The 27583-nt window shown below is 47.4% G+C and overlaps 1 protein-coding gene across 3 annotated transcripts in view; it reads left to right on the forward strand.

Annotated features, from left to right (window-relative positions):
• Positions 1–27583, forward strand: part of LOC135902106 (uncharacterized) — a 267015-nt gene that overhangs the window by 113056 nt on the left and 126376 nt on the right. For all 3 annotated transcript variants that reach the window (XM_065432013.2, XM_065432015.2, XM_065432014.2), the window contains 2 exons: positions 3743–3819; positions 18687–18798. In XM_065432013.2, the coding sequence (XP_065288085.1) occupies positions 3743–3819; positions 18687–18798 (189 nt within the window). The remainder of the gene's footprint in view (positions 1–3742; positions 3820–18686; positions 18799–27583) is intronic.

Consider the following 27583-nt stretch of genomic DNA (forward strand, 5'->3'; position numbering starts at 1 on the left):
CCACAAAGTTGTAGAAACTGACGAAGTCAGCGCTGAGAACAGCTTGCGAGACATCAGTGAGGATGGCAATCTAGATAAATGTGCGGCGCAATCCAAACTTAAGTGTAAGGAACCGTTGTTCGTTTGTGTGGATCGCGGAGTTGTTTATCGCTTGCATCGGGCAGGTCTGTTTGTTGCGACGGCGACCTGCGCAAGAGGCCGGCATTACAGTAACCTGGCCTCGTATGTCGGCAAGGAAGCAAGTGCCATTGATCTTGACAGAAACGTAGAATAGACGGCATGCCTTTTGACCATTACCGCTTGCTGCCTTCAGTGGCCGGTCACAGCATTTCCCGACCACGAGCACGGACGTGTGTACTTGCGAGCAGGGGGGCCGAGTATGCAGTGGTACCAGCCCACAGCCGAAGACGAGCTGTCGCGTCGCGTGACGGAATGGTTGAAGCTCCGGATAGCACGGGGCGCCGGGGATCGACTACAGGGCCAAACCTCGACGGGTATTGGCGTGAGTAGGGCACGAGATCATCTAGACATCAGACAAGGGCGCCCAGACGGCCATGTATGTTCGCAAGTGTAGAGGCTGAGGCAGTAGCCGGAGGCGGAGTCGTAACGGCGCTGAGCCTAGGAGCCCTCGTGTAGTCCGCAGTTTAGCCAGCCGGTTCGGCGAGCTTGTCTAATGGAACATCAGCAGCAGCTACGAGAACTTGGGCCATGATTTGTGGGAGGCGCAGAGGAACAACTCACGCGGCAGCTTGTCCTGTTGAAACGCGGATATTCTCCAAGAAGCTGGCACTTGCGTCGAAAGAGCTGTGAAGGGTGACTGTCACTAAGCTCCGTAGCTCTGAGGAGCTGCTGGAGTCTGCGGTGTTCGGACCCTGATTTGCGGGAAATAATAGCCACCGTCAAGGTGTCCTAGGGATGGGTCGGGTTCTGCGAAGTGATAACGTCCGCTAAGTCGTCGGCAACCTGTGGAGGTAAGGACGACACTTGATGTAAGAACTTAGTCTGTTGACTGGTAATATGCCGGAGAAGCAAGTGTGCCTCGACCTGGTGGCAGGTTGATGTGTTGGAACGCGGGCACCGAAGCACCGTGAGGTCGGGCGACCTCCTGGGCGTTGCGACCGGCAGAAAGACCAGAAGAACCGGCAGAATTCATGCCGGAGGGTTGGAGTTGCGTGTTTACCGCGTCACCAAATCTGTCGGAGCTTATGCAAGGAAGTCCCAGCTCCGGCAGCGTTTGGTTTTGAACGTTTGTTTTTATATATCGCGACGCACACGCTGCGCGACGGGGTGCTAACTTCCTCCTCCTTGACGGGTGCTGAACACGGAGCGAGTTGCGGCCCGCGGCCCGGGCCTGAGTTAAGCGGCGCTACAACGGCATCATCGCAACGCCGCGTCACTAGTGCGCTTCGACGGAGCAGATGGGGCGACGCGGCGTCATGGGGCGACATGGGTTGTTGTTGCCGAGGCTGTCCCATGACGCACACATATGGGTGCCGCCGTGTCGCTCTTGGAAGCTGCTGAGCGGTTCGTGTCTCTCTCTCACCCCCATTAGGCTTAGCTGTTTCTTGCACCTGCCCACCTTGGTGGGCGCTGCTGCTTCCTCGGTCACTAGTCGCGCAGGATGTCGCTGGCGTGCGGCGTCCTCAGCAATGCCATCCATATCATACCGGTTTACAGCCAAGAAGCTGAAGCAGAAGCTGTGCGAAAATATCCCCACCAATTTACTCTCTAAAGTCCATAACACAACCTGCAGCAAAACTCGAAACATTAATCGCAGTGCCAAACGCGAAGGACCACTCAGCGGCGTTCAATTAGACATTGATCTTTTGCATCGACAACTAATAAGAAGCTCTTAGGTGTTCTGTGATTTCTTACTATCACTTTTTGGTGTGTGGTTTCTTGATAAGCAGTCCTTTTTTAAGCTAACAGAAACTTCTGTCTGCAAAAAGTGTGACACCTAATGTAATAGATGCCCAATGCACACTGCGTACATCATAGATGTGACATGGAAAGGTGATGCTCAGACTGTAAGCCTAACCTATTCAAAAAGAATAAGTGGTAGGATATTCTTCAAAATTCAATGGCTCGCTGTCAACTGTTCTGTCAGCGTCACCTTCTAATGCGTAAGCACTCTTTGTCGAGCTCCCCAGCCCTGCCACATGAAAAATGTAGAGCCTTGCATGTGCACAAAAATAGGTAATTTGCAAAGTTAAGGCATTGATTCTTTATGATATTGTAAATATAGTTGATTGATAGCTTTTAAGTCATAAGGAAGAACTTAAGCAAAAAAATAAGACGTGTACCTACCCATGGAGATACATAGGCAACTTAGTAAATGCACGGGGGCGCTTATAGCATCCATTGGCTAAATAAACCTTAGGGGTGGGTCAGCTTGAAATTTGGGGTTGGGTCAACTTGAGATTTGTAGGCGGGCCAAAAAAATTGGCTGTGGGTAACTTGACATTTTGGGTGGGCCGACTAAATTTTTAGGGGCGTGATAACTTAAAATAGGCAAGTGGGCCAACTTGAAATTTGAGGGTGTGGCAAACTTGAAATTGCGACATGAGACAAATAAAATTTGGTGGTGACCAAGTTGAAATTTCAAATTGGGCGAACTCAAATTGGGGAGTGGACCAACTTGAACTCCGGGGTTCGGCCAACTAAGATTTGGGGATGGGTGAGCTTAAATTTTGGGGTGGGCGAACTTGAAATCTGGGGACTGGCCAAGTTACATTTGGCGGTGGGTCAACTTAAATTTGGGAATGGGCCAACGTGAAAAGCGGGTTGGGCTAGATTCATTATGGGGATGGGCCAAGTTAAAATCTGGGGGTTGGCCACCTTATGTCTTGGGGTGGGCCAACGTCTAATTGAACGCTGCTGAGCGTCCTTCCAGTTACGAACACCTCGTGGGCAAGTGAACGGGTTGAGACATTTGGCACATTTTTATTGAGCCTTACCAAGGCGCAGTCAGAATGGAGGCGAGAGCTTGCCTGGACAAGGAATGTGCGCCAAAGTGACAGCCAGGGTGACATGGCTTCGCGGGGATGCACTCTTCCCTCACGCAAAGCCTCACGCACTACTGAAGCAGCTGATGTTCTTTCTCCACCACTCTGCTCCGTCGAGACCCGCTCGTGCCCGGCGGCCCGGGTCAATTGGCACGATTGCATTGAAGGGGCCGGGTGTGCCAAGAAAATCTGAAAATTGCCAACTAAAGCCTATACTCCGTTTCATACATGAGATGTAACGCTGTGGAGGCTAGAGATACATTTTGCGGTGGCTGCATTTGCACTTAGAAATAGCTCGGTGTTTCTTGACCCCATTTTTTTGCATGTTTCTTTTATATAATCTGCTTTGAATGAAAAAAGAAAGAATTTACTTATAAAAACCAACAAACCATGCACTCATACTCATGTACTCATGCTAACACGTCGTTTTGAATCAAATTCCTTTTCGTTGTTTCTTTTCTTTTCGACCTGGTGTATGAAACGGAGTATAAGCATTCATTGGCATCAGAAAGATCGTGGGTAGACTCCCATGAGCTAGGAAAAGGAAGTAAGCAAAAGTGCAGAAAAATCAAGTCGCAGCCAAGCCAAACAATGCTTACGCATTAGTAGACAGTTATCAGAATTTATGTACCTTTTTCTCCGCTTTGTGATTCCCTCTTTAGACGCCTTGATTAACAATGTTGCAACGAGGAACAGCTTCTGGGATGCGCATGCTGATTCCACGGTTGCTCTTTCAGGCAAATACCTACTGCAGCAATATATTACTGGAGATCGCGGAGGCCAACGAAGGAGACATCACTCGCCTAGCACCTCTGTAAGTATTGAACCGAATTAGTTGCCAGGCCGCAGTACGGTGACACTGAATGTTTCTGCCCTACTTCGTTCCCCGGCGTGTGCCGTTCACACGGAACCCATGTGGTAAATAATTATGATGTCGGGCATTCTGTTGCAATCCCAACATATTGAGAAGCTCATTTTCGTAGACGCGACAGCAATAAACAAAAAACAATTATAATTTAGTTCATTTTTAAGCGCCATGCCTTTTCCTGCTAGTCTTAACGATGAAGACACGTTGATGGGTTTTCATTTACAGAGGGCACAAACATGTATGCGTTTACCTTCCGTAATATTACTAGAGCACTCTGCAATATTAGGTGCTCTGCGAGGCTTTGCGCTGCTACATTATGCAACATATTTCACGCCATATATTAAGAACAAAGTAATTATATCCGAAGATGCTACCAAAGATACCTTGATTATTCAGCAAAGACATGAAAAAACATCAGTACTACGTACAACATCATAATCGAGCACAGTAAAATGCGACGCCACGCCTCACGGAGAAGGCTGTGTGCAAAACTAACTTACTCATACGAGTAACTTGCAAGCACTACCTGACCGACATATACGACAGGCTGTTCGCGACAAAATCCCAAAACGTGAAGTGGCTGCATCTCCTATAGGGAGTCACTGCAGTTGAAGGCCGATATTGTAAACGAAGTGTCCAAAGTTTCGTCGGATGTACGCACGAAGAAGAATCAGAAAGCTTGCCTTCGCACATCCCCGGAAGCACAGTAATAAGGAAGTAAACGCTTCTTACTAATAGAATAGATTCGAATTACACTGTGCAAGTATGCGCATGCTTGCCTCTGAAATCATGATTCATTCAAGGCGGCCGTCTTAATCTCGCTAGTAGTTAGCAGCTACGCTTAACAAAAGGCATGGTGTAACTTGTGTGTGTGTGCGCGTACGTGCGTACTCTTCTTTTGACTCTTCATATTCAGTCACAGAAAGCTTCCGTGTATACAAATTACAACTCGCTGAATTTGCTTCATGTTTATTCCCAAAACATTTTATTAGATTTGTTATATGCTCGAATCAGCAAAAGTAAATTTTGAGGATGGGACAAGTCAAGTTTGGGAGTGGGCCAGATCGGTTTTGAACGTGGGCGACTCAATTTTCGAATTGGGCAAAGTCAGGTTTTTTTATTTGAGCCATCCAAATTTTGAAAGTGGGCCGAGTCAATTTTGGAGGTCGGTAGGTCGGTTTTGCACGTGGGTCAACTGAATCTTTGAATTTGGCGTAGCCAATTATGGGAGTGGGCCACCGAAATTTTGTGAGTTGGGCAATCAAATTTAAGAGCAGGCTAGGTTGGTTTTGAATGTGAAAACTCAATGTTTCAACTGGACCAAGTCAGTTTTGGGAGTGGGTCAACTAGTTATAGAAAGTAGGACAACCCAATTTTCGACTTGGGGAAATTCAGCTTTTCCGCTGTGGGTCGTCAATTTCGGGAGTGGGACAGGTTGGTTTTGATTGCGGGTAAAATTAATTTTGGAGGAGTGTGCTGGGAGGCTAGTTGTTAAGTCATTATATCGTGAACTTAAACTGCTCTAGGCACGAGACACCGAGGTAGAAGAAGACAGGACGAACGTTCGTCCTGCCTTATTCTACATCGGTGTCTCGTCCTTAGCGCAGTTCGTGTTACGAATTAAATAAATTTTCGAATTGGGCAAAGTCAATTTTGGGGGTTGGCCACCCTAATTTTAGAAAGGGGCGAAGTCAATAGTGGGAGCAGGCAAGGTCGGTATTGAATGTGGGCCTGTTGCATTTTCAAATTTATGCAAACTCAATTTTGGGTTTGGTCACCCTAATATGGAAGGTAGGCCAATTTAATTTTGCGAGTGGGCCAGGTTGGTTTTGTGTGTGGGTCAACTCAATTTTCTAATTGGCCAAAGTCAGTTGCGGGGTGGGGCCACCACGGAGTCCGTCCGACGCTTGATCATCACTTGGTCACGTGGGTTTCGGTGCCATCGGATGTTAACGCCGGAGGCTCGCAGGATGTTTCGCCTCATGGGGCATGTAATGCTTTCGCATTAACAGCCAATTGTCGCTACGGATTGGCGGCTGTTTAAGAACAATGCTACGCCACAACCACATCCCGCGAAGCTTTGCGCTAGCGCGAGAATACAGTTACAAACATACGTACAGCGCTGCTTAGCATACACGCATACTTTACCGTCATCATATATGTAAGTTAGGAACCAGCACAAACAAGAGTGAGGAGTACGTGTTGTAGTACATTCCGGTGGCATTCAGGGCTAGTGCGGTGGAGGGCTCGCTATTCTAACAAAATAGATGTTTAGAAGCGGCTGTAATGCTGTAAGTAGAATGTATGTGAATCGCACAAGAATCGACCTTTTAAACGCGGAAATTAACAAAAAAAATTGACGAAGCCTTAACCACATGGAAGCAGTGGTAAATAGGACACGTCAAACAATCTAGCAGAAGTTCGCCTACCTAATATGTAAAAAAGTGTGTGATAAAACAAAAAAAAGAAAAGTGACAGGCACTTGGTATACCTAGGTGGATGAATGCGAAAGCATGCAACGTCGTCTCGGTGACTACTTGTTTTTTAAAACGTAATAGCATTGTTTTCGCGCTGCGTTAGATTTCTCGCATCACGTGCCTAGGCCTCGTTTGCGTACTTGCATGGGCGTCAAAAGGACCTGGGCGCAGCAACTGACAGAGACGTTGAAGGCGAAGGTTCACCCATGAGAACGCACGACAGAACTGACCCACATCACTGCGCCGACTTGCAGTGGGCCAGTGCCAACAGCACCTTCGCAGAGGCGGGGGCAGCATGGGAACCCTGGAAGGATGAGTGGCACCAGAGCCAGCTGTGGCCGACGACGACGACGAACGCACCAGCAGTGGCGCGAGCGCGTCTCTGACTGCGCGACTTTTCGTACGATCTCCGGCCACGCCGCCGAATTTGCCTCTTGAGGAGCTATATTGTTACGTGAAGGAGGGATGAAAGACTGAAGACTATTTACAATGTATATTTACACAAATAACTGCAGCGCTGGCCAGTTCAGCCGACCACTCAAGACTCAGGAGCAGTTTGTCGTCTCCGTAGGGGCGTCCGCGTGCATCGTCCAAAAGAAGCGCGTGATATGCATGTAGCATTAACCCCGGTAGAAAAAGCACCTTCGCGGTGCGTCTAGAGATAGGTGTCAACAGGAGAGTAATAAGGCTTGAGGCGTGCGTCATGCATACGTGATGTCATACGTGACACAGGGGTGCAGCACGCAGCACTTGGTATGGGCCTGTGTACCGAGAAAAGAGTTTTTTGCACAGCCCAACGTGATGGGCGGAGGACAAGTACAGTAACACAGATCCAGAAGAAAAGTGCACATCTCTGTGTCGTCGATCGTACAAACACCGTTGGTTCTCTTGGTTGCTAAAAAGGCGAGCTGGGGAGATTTGGGGTAATTGGGCTTCCCTGGTGATGGCGTCAAGTGCGTGCGCGATGGCCTCTGCTTCGGCGGATCGAAGGGATGTCTTCAGTGGCAATGTTTGTTCTCGGCCGTACAACACAAAGAACTGGGAATGACAGGCAGTGTAGTGGTGCGAAGAATTGTAACCAAATTTGGCATAATGTAGAGCGTGGTCTGTATTGTGGTTGGACGAGACATACTTTGCAAGCATGTCTATCAGGGCTAGATTTAGAAGCTCCGTGAGACCATTAGTTTGTTGATGGTAAGACGTAATCAGCTTGTGTCTGGTTCAGCGGGACTGCATGATGTGGATAAGGACTTTTGAAAGGAATATCTGGCCATGGTCAGTGAGCAGTTGATGTGGAGCCCCTAGGTTGTAAAATGACGTCGCGTAAAAGGAAATCGGTGACATCTATGATGCAGCTTTTTGGAAGCACCGTAGTGATTGCTTAGGGCTTGCTTGGCGTAACATTTCACCACTGTGACCCACTTGTCCTTTTATATAAAGTGTAGCGAAGAGATTGTAGAAGAGACGCTAGTGGGTTCAGCGCTACTGGCTCTAAACGCTAGTGGGTCGAGCGCTCCTGCTCAGCAACGGCTCTCGTGCTTGGAAGCTCTGACTGCCCTGCCCGTCGACGTTGCGCTGCTCCCGAGCTCTGCCATATAAACAACATTAGAATTGGTGGAGGTGCAAAGGACAATGTAAGTCCAAGCTAACGCGACAGAATGGCTCCGATGGGACGTCGAGCGGTTGAAGTCACCTGACAGGGACCGTCAACGGGGTTTACCGACGCTGGCATTTCTTACCCGCCGCGACGTATTTTCGGACGGAGCTGGCAAAGCCTGGTCAAAAGAAGCGTCGGCGAATCCGGTCGTAAGTGTGGGACACGCCGAGAGCACCGGCGGTTATAAGCGGCGAACTTAATGGAAAATAGCGGACCAGAAGTGCTTCGGAATGACGAGAAGTAGTACAGGACCGTCCGGTCGAATGTTGTGGTATAGTAGACCTTCCTGGAGGACAAACAATTGAAGGGACGAATCGGAAAACGATGATTCTAAGCGATCAGTGATGGTGCGCGAGATAGCATCACGGCGTTGTTCTTCGGCGACGTGGAACAGTTCAAGAAAATCAAAGCCCCTTTCCTAAAGAAAGCTGGTTGAACGCTAAGCTTTCGCCCAATGCAAACTGAATCAAAATCAAAGTCCAAAGCCAATAAACACGCAACGAACTAAAAAAAAATGCTGTACTACGCGATGGCCCATGTGATTCGATTGCTTGTTTAGGATTGCATTTTTTCAACGTTGAAGTTGATGTTGCTTTGTAAGAATGTTGATTGATGGTGCCAGTCAGCACAGCTCCATCACAGAAGAATTGTCTAGGAAGCTGAAAGCCACTGTGTTAGCCGAAGAGCAGCTCACCATCTCGGGATTTGGAAACGTTTCAGCACTGGGGAAATATTATCGGAGAGTCACGCTGCATAACCAGTACGACTCAAACTCACTTGAAGTAGAGGCTATAGAAGTTCCAGAAATATGCAATGACTTGTCAAAATTGACAGAGACAAATGTACTTGTAAAGTTCAAAAGCAAGAACTTAAATTTGGCTGACGTCAACGCAGTTCAGGCCTCGCCTGAGCCTGGAATAAGCGTCCTTATAGGTGCAGACTATTACTGGTAGCTCGTCAGCGGAAGAATTCATCGACTAGACGACTCCTTGAGCGCCATCGAAACTATCACAGGGTGGACACTTCATGGAGATACCAGAAGTCAACCTAAGTTCGACAAACCGGAAACCGTAAGGAACTTCAATATATGCCTAACGGAAGCCAATGTTTCCTAGCAACTGAGCTCTTTTTGGGAACTAGAACATCTGAGACTGACTAACGAAGAGAGACTTTTGAGAGATGACGAACACGTCCTGAAGAACTTTGTGGAATTCACTATTAGAAACAATGGTCGCTAGCAAATTGAACTTCCGTGGCGCAGCGATTGTTACCAGCTTAAAAATAACCGGAATGTCGCGTTAAAGAGGCTGGAGTCCTTGCAGAGAACGCTACATCGAGAACCAGAGTTTCAGAAGGAATATGACACTGCTATTAGAAACTGCTATAACAAAGACATCGCTGAGAAGGTCACAATGGACAGTACGAGTGAACATATCACGTACTATATGCCACACCGAGCAGTACTGCGACGCGACAGAACTACGACTAAAGTACGGGTGGTATTCGACGTCTCTTCTCATGCTTCGGACTCACTTTCACTCAATGACGTCTTGTGGACAGGGCCGAATTCGAACCCCAGCATCATCGACTTACTGCTGAAGTTTCGCAACTTCAAGATTTTCAAGATTGGAATTGCCGCCGAGATCGAAAAAGCGTTTCTTCAACTATTGCTGGCTGAACAAGCCCGAGACGCGTTTCGTAACTTCTGGTTTGAAGAAGGGTCTTCCAATGTTGAAGAATCGCGCATGACAAGAGTTACTTTTGGCGCCTGCAGCAGTCCCGTTCTCCTTGCTGCAACTCTGTGACACCACTTCGAACTAGTATAAGACAAATACTCTTCTACTGCCAAACTATTGAAGGATCATTTCTACGTAGATGACTTGGTTATCGGGGCACAAAACTAAGAATATGCGCAGCAAGTCGTTAGCGATGGTTTCAGTATCTTCAAATAGGCAGGAATGCATTTAATAAAGTAGACGACAAATGATCGACACTGACGAAACTTTTACAATAGTAGAGACTGAAAGGTGCAGTTTGATGTAGAAAAAGAAGATTCTTCGTCTCGTTTGGGATACCGACGAAGACATCTTAACGCCATCACTAACGAAAATTCTTGAATGATTGAGTGAGCAAAGGGTTACGAAGAGACAGCTCTCAAGCTTCGCCTCACTCATGTACGATCACTTTGGATTCTTAGCTCCATTCTTGCTGGTAGTCAAGTTACTTATACAAAGACTGTCGTTAGAGGAATACACCTGGGATGCGCCACTTCCTGAGTCTCTTCTTGTAGAATGGATAGCGTGGACTAAAGGTCTCAGAACTATTACTCAGCTAGAAGTCAAGAGATATTTTTGTCAGACCCTCCTGGGAAAGAATATGCAGGTTACAATACACGCCTTTAGTGACGCTAGCCCAGTTGTGTACGGCGCCATGCTTCACCTTCAGATACGAGACTTCAAGGAAGCCACAACAGTTCAGCTACTGCAAGCCAAGTCGTGAGTTGTACCTATACAAAAGATAACTGTGCCACGATTAGAACTGATGGGAGCGCTAGTTGCAGCTCGACTATCTGCAACAGTTAAACGTGCCCTTAATCAAGAGGGCATTGACACAGTCATGTGGACAGATTCTATGATCGTGATTCATTGGCTACGCGGTTCAGCGAAACATTGGGAGCAGTTCGTAGCAAACCGAGTTACAGAGATACTCTCCCTAACTGATTTGAACATGTGGACGCCTTGTGCGAGGGATCCGAATCCAGCCGATTTACTGTTAGGAGAATCCACTGCGGAAGAACTCTTTCAAAGTTCAATTTGGTGGAAAGGACCTAACATTCTCTACACTGAGACGACAATCGACGAGCCCTGCTACAGTGAGGATACAGTCGAAATAGAAGAAACTACCTGTACAGCAGTAGCAAGTCAGAATACAGTCGGCCTAGAAGAGGAAACTGCGTGTTTGAAAGCAGCTGCTCGACCAATGCTTACAATTGTAAACATCAACGACTACAGCTCTTATAATCGACTGATGCTTATAACTGCGTGGATACAACGATTTGCTAGAAATTGCAGGTACACAGACACCAGGAAGAAGGGATCGTTAGACGGAACGGAAGTACAAGAGGCTGAAATTTATTGGATACGTCGAACACAAGATAAAGTATTTGGACCAGATGTCAACAGAATGGACATTACACTGCAGTGATTCAGACCATGTCATGATGAATTAGGGCTTCTTCGCTTGGAAGGTCGTCTTCAGTTCAGCAACCTCCGGGAATGTTCCAAGCACCCCATTCTGCTTCCTGCGTCACACACATTCCTAAAGTTGTTGGTCAAGAAGGAACACCGATGACTTTTACACGCTGGACTGAGTTTTCTTTTGAGTAAACTGAGACAAAACTTTTGGACACTGAGGGCCAGGCAGGTTGTAAAGAAAGTCATTCATGAATGCACAGTCTGCCGGTGATATTCCTGCAAGCCATACTCGGAGTCCTTAGCGCTTATGACAGCTGAACTTGTTCAACCCTCTCCACCTTTCGAAGTCAGTGGTATCGATTTTGCCAGACCGCTTCTACACAACGATAACGGAGGACCAACGAAGAAGTGTTATATACTCATCTTCACATGTGCAGTCGTCAGAGGGGTTCATCTGGAGCTTGTCACCAGTCTTACTTACGACAAATTCCTGCTAGCATTTAAGCTATTTGTGGCATGACGAGAAATTTGTAAGATCGTATATTCCAACAACGCCAAGACATTTAAAAATACCTTAAGGAAGATCCAGCAACTTTATGAATTAATGAAATCACAGGAAGTGCAATCGTATTTCGGAAGTCACAAGATTGTTTGGAAATTTATCACCGAACAACCTCCCTGGTGGGGAGGATTTTGGGAACGACTCGTTAGATCTGTGAAGTCTACATTGAAGAAAACACTGGAAAACAGTTTTTTGTCTATGAAGAACTTTCGACTATGGTCTATCAAGTAGAACTGATGATAAATTCACGACCGATAACATTTGTGTATGCAGAAGCCTCTGAACCAATGCGGCTTACGCCAAGTCATTTCCTCATAGGCCAAAGATTGACTATGCTTCCTCCAGACTTGTCGAGCACAGCGTCAAAAAAAAAACACCATCGTCACGCAAATTACATCAGGGAAGATGGAAAGACAGAGAACATGTGTTAAATAATCTCTGGAATTGGTGGCGACGAGAGTACCTTGAAGAATTTGTTCAGCTCACATTAATGAAACTAAGCGCTCAGAATGAGTGAAACTTGGAGACATAGTACTGATAAAAGAATTAAACTCGCCAAGACAATTGTTGAAGATGGAACAAGTGACTGAATTATTTCTGGGCAGCGACTGCGAAGTTCGCTCATGCAATGTGCATACTTCCAATGGCAACAGGTTGCGGTAACCGGTACAGATGCTGTACCACCTAGAATCTGCTGGACGAGCTCCGTCTTGAAAAGAAACAAGCGCACGCAAATTGCTCGGCCGGGAGCTGTTGAATAATATTGTCCGAAAAAGAAGGGAAGAAGCCGAAGTTAGAAGCGAGCGTGGAGCCGAGCACGCGCCTGCATTGTTAAGTTTTTTTGACAAGAGTCGAATAAACAAGACGTTCTCTACATGGCTCCGCTTCCTGGTTTTCAACAAAGATCACAAGACCAGTAGACACGTCCACTGCAGAAGCGTCTCCCACTTCGCTTTTGCGTGCAGTTGCCGCTACACGCGATCGGCATTACAGGCATGATCGCACTCGCGCTTACGTTCGCGTACGGCAGCCTTGGTTTCTGCATGCGTTGCACTCGTGGTCTACCCATGGTGACCGCCGGGAATGCATTGCGTGACGCGCGTAAGGCAATGCAGAAATGTACAGTTGATTTGGCTGGTGTGGCGCTCAGCTATCTTTCTTTAAGAATGGGGCCTTGATCTTTTTTTTTAGATCCCAAGACGAGCCCGTGTTCACGTGCACGTTCTGTCTCCAATAGCAGGGAAGCTCAGTTGATCGCGACAGGGCTGGTGTCATGCCTAGCAGGCGCAACTTGCACTTCCACTGAATTTTGTGTACCTGTGCTACTTTTGCTGAGCTCGTCACTTTACGCCGTCATCTGGCACTGGCCGGCTGGCCATTCGAAGCTGGCGCGGCACTGCGAAAGTAAAGTGTAGGGTTCTGCGCCAATGTGTAAGTTGGCTTTCCTGCAGTGCGTTTTTGGTGTTCACGGTTGAGTCAGTGAGACATAGAAAGCTTCGCCTTAAACCGAAGAAAGCGCCAGCTTTGGTATTGGTGGCAGGGACGGCGGGTAGTTCAGTTACTGGATGACGTGATAAACAGTCGGCGTTTTGATGAAGGCTGCCCAACTCGTGCACTGCTATATATAAATATGTTTGTAGCCACAGAGTCCAGCTACCAAGCCGACCGGTAGAATCTTTGAGCGGCGAAAGCCAGCAGAGTGCATGATAGTCCGTGATTACAGAGAAGTGTGTTCCATACAAATTTGGGCGGAATTCGGAAACTGCCCGGACGAGAGCCAGGCATTCACGCTCTGTAATCGAATAATTGCACTCCGTCACTGTGAAGAGGCGGATAGCGTAGGCGATAACTCGATTTTGTCCCCGTTGGTGTTGGGCTAAGATGGTCCGATGCCGTGACCGCTGGCATCGCAGTGGACTTCTGTAGAAAAGGAAGAATAGAGTGGGCCAATATAGGTGGCGTGGTGAGCAAAAGCAGCAGCTTGAGCGGGACCACACGAAAACGGCACATCCTTCTTCAGAAGATCAGTAAGTGGTTGATGAATCGCTGGGAACTCTTTTGCAAACCGTCCTAAGTAGCAGCATTGTCCTTCAAAGCTTTCGACGGCTTTGACAGACTGTGGTATAGGAAAAAAAGTGACAGCACGGATTTTCTCCGGGCCTGATGTAACGCCTGAAACGTCGACGAAGTCGCCCAGCCCTATAATGCGCCGGCGACCGAAGCTTTAGTGAATTCGATTTGAGCGCAGCTTTGCACAATGCTTGAAGAATAGCTGGTAAGGTCTCAAGGTTGATCTCATATGTAGGGGAAAATAGGACAACGTCACCTAGGCAGCAAAAGCATTTCGACGATTTAAACTCTTGAAGCAAGGAGTTCATCATACGTTCGAACGTTGCCGGGGCGTTACATAGACTGAATGGTGAAATGTTGAATTGACGTAGACCATCAGGAGTGCGAAACGCGATATTTTGTTGGTTGTTTTCAATCGCAAAAATCTGACACTAACCATACGGAAGGTCTATTGATGAAAGTAGTTCGCACTGGGGATACAACTGAGGGCGTCGTCAGTGCGATTCAAAGGGTATACGCCCTTTATGGTGATTCGTTTTACATGACGACAATCTCCGCAAAAACTTCACGTGCGCTCTTTATTATTACAAGAACAACGGACGACGCCCATTGGCTCGAAGAGGGCTCAACAGTGCTTTTCGCAAGCATCTTGTTCACATCATAACGAATAACCTTGCGATTTGATGCAGAAACTCGTTATGGCTCGCGATGAATGGGTCTATGCTCACCAGTATTTATGTGACACTTACCAGGTGAAGTGCGACTCAATTGCTCATTGTTGAGATCGAAGATGTCGCGGTAGGAAACCAAAAGGTGGCGTAGAGCTGGTGCTTCTTCAGGCAATAAGTCCGTAGCAGTTGCTTAACTAAATGTGGTGTCGCGGCAGCGTACATCCTGTAGACATGCTCAAGAATCAGAGTAGACGTCTACTGAAAAAGTCGTGACATGGCCATCTGCTATAGCACGCAGCGTGGCATCCGATATGCTTTCGGGTAGAACTTCATTTGTGAGGCCAAAATTGACAATGGGGAGGCATGCCCGCTTTTTGGCAATGTTAATGACGGAGTGAAGCGCATTGATATTGCGCATCAAAAGGACATCAGAAACAGGTGTGATGACGTAAGCACCATGCGGCAAAGGGAAAGATGGCAGGAAACCGAGGAAAGTCAACGCTTCACTTGGCGGGCGGACGAAGGCGTTCGCACTATGGTTGTGGGGGAGTTTGGCACGAATACGTGGGAGAGGAGGAAGCTCGAGGCAAATGGTAACGGCAGAACATTCGATGAGAGCGGAACGGGCCGCAAGTAGGTCTAGTCCGAACATAAGGTCAAGGGAAAAATTGGTCAGCAAGGTAAAAAGAACTAGAACGTGGCCGCCGGCGATACTTATACGGGCAGTACAGAGTGCGGTGACGGCAGCAGCACTGCCACCGGCGACGCGTACGGCTCGTGAAGTAGCAGGTGCCAGAAACTTCTTTAGCTGACGACAAAGGTGAGCACTCAGAATTGTACACCGGGGCTCCAGTATCAATTCAGGCGGTCATAGGATCACCGTCGGCGTAAACATCAAGCAGATTATGGTTCGCTAGTAGCGTCAATGGAGGATTTTGGTACGATGAAAATACGGGAGCAATATAATGGTTTGGCACTATTAAATAAAAAGAAGGTAACGTGTTTGGCTGCCACGCTGCAGTTCTGAGTTCGATTCCGCGTCTAAATTGACCTGTCCTTTTGGGTTTTTCTTTTCTTTGTCTATTCTGTGTCTTTTTGTTGCAGTGTCCCTGACGCGGCAAAAACAATTTCACTACTAATATATGATGGTGACAAATGGCGCCTCGAAACGCGTACGCACAGCACCTCGACCAGCAGATATAACGCACCGTCTAGTCAAACCTATGAGTACGTTTATTGCGCCATTTTTAGATGTGTTATAAACGCATATACGACCAAAAAAAAAAACATTTTAACGCGTGACCCGACAATCCCATGCGCATGGCTTTTCGGCAGCAGTGATGAGGCGCTACTGCCCCTCATCTCACTTCGTCTGATGCAACTGTCGAAAAAGCTTTCGCCGCTTTAGGGAAAGTGCCTCAGTCAAGAAGACAAAAGCTGAAAAAAATTTTGATTTATATCCAAGCCGAGCACACTGCGAAGAAATGGAAGATTTTACCGCTACGCAAACAAGACGGGCGAAATTGCGATAGTGTCAGTCCATCTAGCATTAACCACTGACTGCATGCAGCTCAGCATTTTGCCGCATGATTTCTCTTGGGTTCAGCGTATTGAAAACCAATTATTGCATGCCTGATGAAGTCCGTCCACGTTCTACTAAAAGATATAATCTGTGGCCTATTGAACACAACCAGTCACTGGATGGTTTGTTAGAAATGCGAGCCTCAGCCGTGTTGGCACTGATTGCCATCGAAGTGAGCTACTTAAGTGTATTTTGATCATCCTTGCGCGGAAGCACATCTACACAGCATTTGCTTTTTTAAGTTGATAAAGCCGCATCAAACGAGAACTGTGTGCATTCTACTGAAACAGCTGAAAATTCTCTTAACGCATACTATACCACGACATGTTATACGATGTCGTATATCGCACTACTAATTTTTAAACTTTTACACGCAAGCGTAACTGGACAGCTAGCGGAATCGGCGCTGTCGGGCTGAAGCTGCGGAGAAAGCGAATGGGGAAGGCGCCTGGAGGTAAAAAAAAATAGCGCGCCTGTGAATAGTACGAAGGAGTGAGAGCGTCCGACAAAGTAGTGCGACCTAGAGGAAAGTGTAGGTAACATTTAGCAAAAGGGAGCAGGAGAAACGACACGATGCGTAGCGGAGGACAAAGGTAGGCAGAGGCATGCCCGGTTCACCTCCTCTGGCAGTTGCTACAGGTTTTCTCTGCGATACAGACGTACTGTGATAACATGTCCCTTGCGCGCCATGCGCTGTGTGTGCGAGTTAAAGCATGCGACCATGAGCCGGCGGTAGCGGCTGAATCTGATGTCGCTGAGGAGAGGGAAACATGTTTTCAGATATTGAGCGTGCATATTCCCTATGTATCCAAACGTGAAACATGAAAAAACCAACCTCAAACGTCGGCTGCACCGACCTGCACGAACCATTTTTGAACGAACCTAGCATACCTGCAAAGAAATTTGGAGGAAGATGTAGGACGTACCTTTGGCCGGAGCTTATTGAAATTAATCCGGAAGGTTGTCTATTCGGTGACATCACTGGCAGTAGAACGTCCCCGCCAACGTACGCGGATGCGCTACAGGTTCCTGAGGCAACAAGTGGTATTTTCTCACCTTCGTTCTCTTCGTGCCTTCTACGTCTTCTGACTGCCATGTAGCAAGTATCGTACTCCGCAAGGACACCTTAATGCCATTAACATTCGTGGAGACCTTCATTCACCCAGTTGTGCATATCTGTCCATACATATCTAAGATTCTTCATATACCCTGCGGCATACAAATGTCAGTCATACGTACCTGCACAAAAACATTACCGAATCCATCTAACCTACCTGTAAAAAAGTTTGAGCGAGGCGTCTGACGTGCCTTTACCCACAGCCTGTTTAATTTAATCCATGATGTTTTTTATGCGCTTATACTGTCAGCACCAGAACGCCTCCGCCCTCTTAGGCGGATGCCCTACATATTCTTGATCTAAGAACTGGCCGTTTCTTCTTTGTCCCCTCTACGATTCTTTTGTGCGATGCAGAAAGCATCGTACTTACTCCGCAAGGAGACAATACCACTAGCATTCTTGGCGAATTTCACCCAGTTTGTAGTGTGTATGTTTGCCCGTTCACATGCACCCTTCTTCAAACTCCCAGTGACCCAAGTTATCGCTAGCTCCAGCTACTGTGTATGCCCTTGCAACTGTCTTTTCGAGCAGAGGTCAATGGTCACTGGGTATGCACTTGTATAGTGAACCTGCTTATGGCTGCTGGGTAGCCTAGGAACTTAAGTCACTGAGCATCTGTACAATCTTGGAAAATACCCCAGATTGAATGTGGCAGGCACAAGGGCCCCGTAGTGGGGCGGAAACGCTTGCTTTTGTTCTCAAGGATTCGTCAGTGCTCGATATTCCTGCCTTGAATTTACTCGGCCAGATGAGTTTCCGTCGAACCCTGCATTTTACTGTCTTCCTGCGAAGCGTTGCCGTAGGCTCAGCACTACCTTTCATACACACATGAGGCGCTGCATAGTTTTCTACAGAAGCATTTCGAATATCTCTCTGAATCTTCGAATATCAAGCTGACAGTACCTGCAAAGCATATCATCATCTGCGACGAATCGAAGTGGCCCCTTTGCTGCGGCTCAGGGGCTTTTGACGTGGCTAAACATGATGGATCCGCGGCCATCTCGTGCCGCTTCAGCGGATGTACCAAAGACCAGGAACACGCGTTCAAAAAGTACAAGTCAGCATAGGTCTCGGAAAGAATCTCAGTAAGCCACCAACTACGATGACAACGTTCTGCTCATTCCTGTTTGCGCAGTTATGGGGTTTTCTTGGGGCAGTAATTACTTGTGGACGTGAACATGCAGACTTAATACACGTAGAAATCTTATAGGTAAATATTATATTGAGGCTGCACTGTCAACAAATTCTATGTTGTTTCAAGCTTAAATATTTGATAGGGGTGGCTTGCGAGTGCTTGTGAACCTGCTTTCTTATCTTTCTGATGGCTTTTACGTGCAATGCATGAAAAGTAGTCTGACGTTGGCCCTTTTCTTCAGCGGTAAGTATGTATGTACCATGTGAGTTGATACACCACACGCAGGGCGCTCCGTGAGGACTCCGGAAAACTCTCCTTGGCTTGTCAGTCTTTGTTTTCTCCATGCAGGCTGGACCTTGGCGACTACATTCTGTACGCTCCCACTCCCATGACAGCGGAAGCTCTCGCGCAGCGGCGTGCCACTCTTCTTCCAAACAACTTCCAGGGGCTTCCCGGCTCGGTGAGAGTGCGCAGACTGCGGGCAACGCTTCTGGACGGCCTATTTGGCTGATAGCGTTGTGAAATATGCTTCTAATAGAAATTTTAGTGCAGCTACAAGGGTTTGCGAGACACCACAATTTCAGTTCGCTTTCTTGAACGACCAATGTTCCATGAGGGAGCGTCGTTCCCGAAGGTGATGACAGAATTTACATTAAACAATTACCGGCCGATTCCTGTCCTGCCACTCGCTTAGGGTTTATAACTGGCTATAATGAGACGTCGGCACCGCTTTCTCTAATCGAATAATATCATTTCTAAGCAAAAATATGGTTTTCGGAAACAACGCCACGCAGAACTGGCATTGGTCAAAATCGAACAAAACTACTATACTCTTGTAAAAGCATTGTTAATCATTGGCGTATTTCGAAACCTGCATGAAGTATACAGTATTACATAGCACATTACAAAAAAGTAGCATGCCTGGACTTACGGATACATCGGCAAACTGCAACTGTATCGTTTTTTGCTATTGACACAGTCAGGGACAATCGGCAAGGGCGTCTTTGCAGAAAGGGTTCAGAGTAGGCAGACGCTTAGTGAACATATTTATATTAACTGATTTCATATATATTTCATTATAAAATTAATAAATTTATTGGGTTTCACGTGCCAAAACCACTTTCTCATTATTAGGCACGCCGTAGTGAATGACTCCGGAAATTTTCACCACGGGGGGTTCTTTAACGTGCACCGAAATCTAAGCACAATGGTGTGTTCGCCCCCATCGAAATTCGGCCGCCTCGGCCGGGATTCGATCCTGTGATCTCGTGCTCAGCAGCCCAACACCATAGCCACTGAGCAACCACGGCGGGTTTATATAGATTTCGGTAGCCCAGAATAGATAATTATGGCTAGCATTTCTAGATACTGAGGCATCATGCCACAACGTAGACAGGGAATTTGTTACGGGATATCCCAAATCAGGAAATCGTAGAGGACAATTTCGTGGAGCTGCTGAGGGAGATATACAGAGACAACAGAGGGAAAATTGTAGGGGAAAGCCTAAAATGTAATGAAGTTGCGGAAGTTCACCAAGGACTGAAGCAACGATGTCCTTTGTAGTCATTGTTGTTCGCGCTTTGCGTTAAGAAGATAGAAAGGTGACTGCAAAACAATAAATAATGTTTGATTTATCCTACATGCGTAATGCCAAACGCTGCCACAGAAGGTCCCTGAACTGGTGTATGTGGATCACATGGTGCTACTGGCGGACAATGCACCCGCTTGCCAATATATATGGCAACAAAGCGGCAAATCTGTGCCTCAAGTTTAATCTTAACGAAAACTTCGCCAAAGAAAGACATCGACGGGAAAGAGAAACGACAAATACGGGCGGAGACCAATGGGGAATTTTGATGTTTAATGAAAAGAGTAATTACGTGGTGTCAATTGAAAAGGAAGCCATACGCATATTCAAAAAATGTAAATACCTCGGTCTGTGCATAATCGAAAGGAAGACTACCTGAACCATCCACCAAGACAATCTAAATATATAGGGGGAGACGAATGCTGTACTAATAAGCACTCAGGAGCCGCTTTAAATATGTGGTGGCGCGGGATATCCGGAAAGCCAGTAATGGGGGCAGCGCTATGGTTTGAAAATGCCAAGACAGGCTTAAAAGCAGATATCTTGTCGAGGTTGGTAGTTAACCAAAGATAGGTACGCCGGCTAGCTTTCGCAGCCCAAGGTAAAACTACGAATGCGGCAGGGCAAAGCCACATGGGACGTTTTAACGTAAAACTATTCCAAGCTTTTCTATTTCAATTCTGCAGTCAGCCTTCCGCGATTGGTCGAAAACTCTTTTGAAACCCCCCCCCCCCCACTTCGTTTGTCATTCACGCGACATCACGAAAACCGCGATTGCTCCCCATCTGATATGACGTATACACGATGATTATGCATGATAGGACTGAACAAAAGACAAATAGTTATTTCTAATTCGACGCCTTTTCGCCACGAGCCCTCGGCTATTGGTTAAAAGTTTTCGGACTGCACTTACTTCACCTACCTGTCACGCGACGTCACGAAACCGCGAAAACTCACCGCGTCAATGTGCCGTGTACGCGTTAAAGATGCTTTATTATGCAGAACAAAATTGAATGTTTCTATGAATAGCCTCAGGCTGCTCCGTTCCGAAAGGAATAAAGATTGCTCCCGCTGATCACTCAGCCACTGGCTACTCGCACTTGCTGGAGAGCATGGGTCTAATTGCCCATAATAAAGCTTTCTGCGCGGACGCGTAACGTTTTTAAGCACTTTCAGCACGTTTACAACCTCGCTCTGCGAACCCTTTGCTGAGGATACGTTTTAGCAGCATTCTTGATCTTCCGTTGCATGCCGCCTCGACTGCTCACGAGCCACCGCAAGCTAAGTAAGAGAAAGCGGAGTAATCGCAGGCACCGGCGATTGGTCCGCTCTCTCTCTCTCTGTATCCGGTTGTCGATGTTCAGTGCACTGGCTCGGCCTCATCGAATCCCTCTCCACTTGAGCGCGCTCCTCCCCTCTTGTCAGCCAATTAGATGAGACAAGCCGCTCAATGTAGGTAATCATGAGCAATGAGTAAAACGAGAACATGGTGAAAGCAGGAGGCAATGTTTCAAAAAGTGGACCTGTCTTCTTCAAGGCGCCATATGCTGTCATTTGTGGCCTTGAAGAAGACAAGTGCACTTGTTGAAGTGTTGAATCCTGCTTTCAGCTTGTTTTCGTTTCGCTCACCATCTTCAATTTCGATCTCCCGCTTTCACCGTGTTTTCAGTGTAGGCAATGTTATTCGTTTTTAAAGCAAACAAAAGAGACCTATAAACGAGGAGGGCATTTAATTGGTTTGTTTAGATAACGCAGCGGGTCACTGCTCAATGCTTGCGTCGGCGGTTACGCAAGTTTGACGCCAGGAGATTGGAATTAAAAGTTATTGGAATGGTTTTACGTTATAGGGCCCATGGGGTGGGCCTCTTTATGAAGTCAGATACGCTCAGAGTAAAATTAGTTTTGAAGAAAAACTCAAGAACATGGATGAAAGTAAATGGGCAGTGAAAGTGCACAAGTATCTGCACTTGAAAAAGGGTCGACACAGAATGGAGGAAGAGGTAAAAAAATTTGGCAACAAAGCACACGGTAAAAATAACTGTAAACAGAGAACCAGAAATCACCGAAAAGGAAGTGTGAGAAGCAGAAAAAGGGAATTAGATTCAAAGAATGGAAAAGAGCGTGGATGTTTACAGGGATGAGAAGAAACAAATTAGGTATATTATCTGTGCGATAACGCAAAGTGCTGCGCCTTCCTATTATATGAGGCTCGAGGCGGTTTCCTAAACACAAAAACATACCGGAGCAAATATTTGGAAAAAAGGAGGTATGTTTCTGCTGAAGCGAAAATTCGGACACCACTCAGCTGATCGTAATACATTAGGAAGGGATTCAGCAAGTGAGACAGGTAAAAAATTTTAAGATGATGTAGAAGAACAAGGAAATATACGCAAAAATGCTAGCATGAAGAGCATGTATGAGACACCTATTTTTGATAGCATATCTGATTCACATATGCAGCTCGGTGACTATTTGTCTCTGACATTTGAAAATTCATGCGCAAAGGGGATGCCGATAAACCATGATCATCATCAGGGAATGTCGTCGTGCTGCAGCGAAAATCATCAGCATATCTAAACGGAATGCAAAGGGATTCAACCAGTGTGGCCCTTAGGTAGCGTATAACTTCCAGAAGTGTCTGGATTTAAAGTGTACGGCAGTGGGGGAGGGGGCATCAACCAGTCAGCAGTCGAGATAAGCAAGAGATGTTTAGAGTATTGGAAGAAGCAAAGCAAAACAGGCATTGATATGACCGGATCTGTTACAGGCATAGGCAGCGGGACAAGGTAGGTAGAGAAACTTTGAGGAAGAGGAAAAATATTATGGGGATGTGCACAAAAACGCTACGAGGAAAAGCATGTATGACATTCCTGGACTTACTCAAGCAGGCTAGGTGATTGTAGTTCCGTGACCGCCTTAAAGGAGATTGCAAGAAACTGATAGTACGCGTTTAGATGCACTTCGTGTTTTATATTAAAGCACAGACAGGCAACGGCCGAACAGAGCGAGTGCGCGCACGAACAAGAACTACCGTCTTTTCCTTCGTCTTCTACTGGCACCCGTATTTGTCACTACATTAAACTCACGTCAAACTCATATACACCTCCTGGGCTTGCAAACGCAGTCTTGGAACGGTCAGTTTCATTCATAGGGACCTGCCAGTATCCACATCGAAGGTCCAAAGAGGAAAACAACTCTGCTCCTTGCAAGCAGTCGAGAGCGTCGTCAATTTTGGGCAGCGGATAAACACCTTTTCGCGTGATCTTGTTAAGTCGCCTATAACCAACGCAAAATATGATGCTACCATTCCTTTTCTTCACCAGCACAGCTGGGAAGGCCCAAGGGCTGTGTGAGGGCTGAATAACGGCAAGATGAAGCATGTCGTTGGCTTTTATGATAATGACAGGCGTTCAGCGTGAGAAACTCGCTGTGAACGCTCACGTAGGGGTGCGTGGGTGCCGGTGCCGATGTTGTGAACGATGTTGGATGCGCGACCCAAGGGAAATTGCTTACGATTGAACGACATCTGAAAGCGGCCATGGAGCTCCAAGAGTTGGGTACGCTCTGCAAGCGGGAGCTTCGGATCAATTAACGGAAGGAAGACCATTAGGGAGGATGAATCAGTGGTGGTAACAGGAGTAATGCTGTCGAGGAGAAGACTTAACGCGTTGTCAGGCAGTTTAGTAGAGTAGACGGAATCAATATCGTGAAGCCGACCTATACATTCACCGCAAGATAAGGTGGATGGGAACGAAACCTGGTTCGTGACATCAATGGCACTGCACGAGTTTTCGACTGCGAGAACTGCAAAAGGGAGGAGCAAGTTTTCGCGAGAGGTGAACGCTTCAGAGGGCGCAGACAGGGCGTTGGAGAAGGGAGCATAGCCGCAAGAAAGTGGCAGCAAAACAGAAGACAAATGAGGTGTGTCCGTGTCCGCGGCGGCGGCCACTCTCGAAGAAGGTGGCTTGTCAAATAAGGCGTCAGATATCGCCGACAACTCATGTTCGGCATGCGCAGAGTCAACGACGGCATGGTTAGTAGCAAAAAAGCCCCATCCCAAAATAACATCGTGTGAACATGGTGAAAAAAACAACAGATTCGGCTACGTACAGAATGTCATGAATTTTAAGGAAACCTGTACATGCCACTCGAGGTTGATTTTGGTGCGCAGTTGCGGTACGCAGGGAGACGTCGGAAAGCGGAATCATTATCTTTTTTAACTTGCGGCACAGTTCTCCTCTAGGTACGCACACAGCGCCTTCAAGATCCACGAGTGCTTGCACAGAAGCACCTTCCATATTCACAGTTATTTCATTTGCAGGTAGAAATCAAGGCCCTGAAGTTGTCGACACGAGCGCATTTCTTGCCTACGGAACTACGATGGCTAGTTTTTCGCTTGAAAGGGTGAGGGGCGAGGACCCATAGGGTAAAATTAACGGTGACGTGCTGAGGGCGACAGACGTGTGTCGTAGCCACGTCTGGTCGGTGAGCAGGTGTCCATCGTTGAGTGGGAGATCGGGTCCGCTGGCTGAGGAGGTAAGTAGCCATGATTTTGTTTCGCCCGCACTACGACGGAAGTCACGACGATGGCAGAAACGTGCGACATGGCCATGTACGCAGCATAAGTAACTGATAGGCCAGTTGTCAGGGGCGCGCCAAGGATTAATCGACGGCGGTGCGGGACGACGAAAAGGTGGCGGATTCGGGCGGGCAATCGCAGGTGCAGCGTACAAGTACTCGCTGGTCTACCAGGATACGTGCCGAGTGGCATTGTGGTTGACTGTCTGAGTGCGAATTCAGCATAGGTCGGAGAAGCGGAAACAGGTGGATGCTGGTAGGAGGTTGGTAGCATCTTAAAAATTTGCTCCTCTATGGCTTGTCGTAGCGTCGGAGCAAGCGCCTGCGTGGAGTCCGGGACGCAGAGAACAAGGACAATTGTCGGGCCACTTCTCAAACTGCTGTATTTGCTGCATTAGCATTGTGGTGTCAGTAGAAACGGCGCCTACAGTTATTGCTGACATGTCGGCCACGTCAGAGCTCGGGAGGCGTGTGTAAATGCGCTGTTCAGCTCTGGCAGTGCTGAACGACGTGCTAGACAGTTTTGGCATTTTCGGCAAGGCGCGTTTGCACGGCGTCTTCCTCGATTCCTTTCATGATATACTTGATTTTATAAGCTTTAGACATAGCAGGGTTAACGCAGCGTCAGAGGTCAACAACATCCTCAATGTAGGACGTGAAGTGGCCCCCGAATTGCTGGGCGCGACCATGTAAATGCTGTTCTGCCCGGAGCTTGCGAACAGCTGGTCGGCCAACGACTTCTACGAAGCTCGTTTTAAAGGTTAACCAGTGGCCAATATCAGCTTTGTGGTTGTGGAACCACAGCTGAGCCACACCCGCCAGATAAAAGATGACGTTGCTGACTTTGTCGCAGTCATCCCACTTATCGTGGGCACTTACCCGCTCATACGAAGTTAGCTACTCCTCGACGTCGTTCTCGTCGGTGCCGTTGAACAAGACAGGATGTCGCTGTCTCAGTCCTCTGGAGCAGCCGACAACCGGTGGTGCGGTAGCAACTTGCTGTGAGATATCAGTAGGCATTGCCGAGGCTGTGGGTAGAGCCAGGCTACGGAGTTCTAGAATGAAAAATAGAACCAGCACACTCCACCATGTGATGGTACGCGTTTAAATCCGCTGGACGTTTTATAGTAATGCACAAAGACAGGTAATGGCTGAGCGGAGCGAGCGCGAGCACCAACAACCACCACCGTCTTCTTCGTCTTAGGTTGGCGCCCTATCTGTCACTACAAAGCCATCATTATCATCATCTGCAAGTATAGCTGTCTAGCAAGCACACAAATGCTGATCTGTGCATGTAGTTGCCTAAATTTCGTTCGTCCAGCTCTAAAAAATTTCGGACTTTGCAAAAATTGTTCATCCGGAACAAAACAGTTCGCAGTGACTTTATCATACGCTCAAAAAGACCAAGCTGAAAGCCGGGGCGCTCACGGGACATTCATTACATTGCTTGACATTCTCGTTCGAATGTGTTGTAACTTCCTATTCATTGTTTTGTCCCCCCAAAGGTTGTGGATTCGAATGCCATAATGATCTCTTCCTTAATTAACTGTGCCCTAATTAAGTGCGCCTTTAGTAACACCAGAGGTCGTGGCTTCGGCTCCAACCAATGGTGTGGATTCTCGTGCCCTAACTCTGTATTGATTAAGGTACAGTTCATTAGGGCACTCGAAACCATGACCTTTCTTCATGGCACCAACACGTGGTGGCACCCAATTGACTTCGCTTACCAACAGAAGGCCCACAAAGAATTACCATTTAATAAACAGATGACTGCGTTGATGTCGCGGCTACCATCGTCGAGGCTATATGCCTGATGGCGCTAGCATAGTTAATTCTTCTTCCACGGCGGGGTCCTGTGAATACTGTCCACTACACGGCTCCCTCCCTAGCGATGAAGGCATTGCGATTCAGCGGTTTAGGTTGTGGAGATGGCACTGCATAAGTCTTGATGGGCTGGTTTCCAGCGGTCGATGGAAATTGTCTCTTCGCGTGCGCCGACAAGAACTCCGAAAAACTTAGCGTCATGTTTGAGGTTTTTCGAGGGACCGTCGTAAGGAGTTTGTAAAGGAGTGCGACTAGCTTCGTGACGGATCAATACTTGACTGCTATAAATATGGGCTCATGTAAACGTTCCTGCGGTCGTTACGAAGCGGAGGTGGTATAACAGTGGCGACTGTAATGCGAAGGCGGTCAGCGTAAAATTTTAGGTCAGCAGATGATGGTTCCGAGGCAAAGAACTCACCGGGTACGCGAAGTGTCGTACAGAAAACGAGTTCTGCTGAGGAACACTGTGCATCTGCTTTCAGAGCTGTGCGAAGACATAGTAGAATTAAAGGCAGGCGCTCTGTCCATGGAATCATGGAGTCATGGGCACTAAGTGCTGCTTTTAGTTGACCATGAGAGCATTTTACCATGCCATTGGAACTTGGGTGATAAGCTGTCCTTCGTGTGTGCGTTACAACCAGCAGACGGGAGAGAGCTTGAAAAAGGGACGAGTCAAATAGTCTTCTTCTGTCTATGGTTATGGTGTTTGGTACGCCGTAACAACAGATCCAGGTATTTAAGATGACCTTGACTATGGACAGTGCAGTAATATGAGGGAGCGACATTGCTTCAGTCCAGCGTGTGAAGGGTTCGATACAAGTGAGTATGAATCGTTGATTCGAGGACGGTGGTAGCGGAGCAGGAATATCGTTGTGAATGTAGCCGAAATGACAGTCTGGTGGTGGAAAATAACCATGCGCGCTTATAGTGTGCCGAATGACCTTGAAGCACTGGCACTGTATGCATTCCCGAGCCTAGCAACGGACGTCGGCGTTCATACGCGGCCACAGACAGCGCGACCTGACCAGACTTTCAGTGGCATGTACTCCAGTGCACCATAAGGAGTGTAGTGCGTAAAAAACTTGCTGCCAAAATTGTTCTGGAACGTACGGTCGAGGATCACCCGAAGACATGTCGCATATCACTGTGACGCTGCAGCCAGGCAGTAAGATATCTTAGAAGCGCAGATACACGCTGGCAGTTCGGAGTGTTTGAAGTTCACGTTCACCGTCTGCGCGTTGAGCAATAGCGAGGC

Source organism: Dermacentor albipictus, chromosome 3 (assembly GCF_038994185.2).
Source record: "Dermacentor albipictus isolate Rhodes 1998 colony chromosome 3, USDA_Dalb.pri_finalv2, whole genome shotgun sequence".
Lineage (NCBI taxonomy): Eukaryota > Metazoa > Arthropoda > Arachnida > Ixodida > Ixodidae > Dermacentor > Dermacentor albipictus.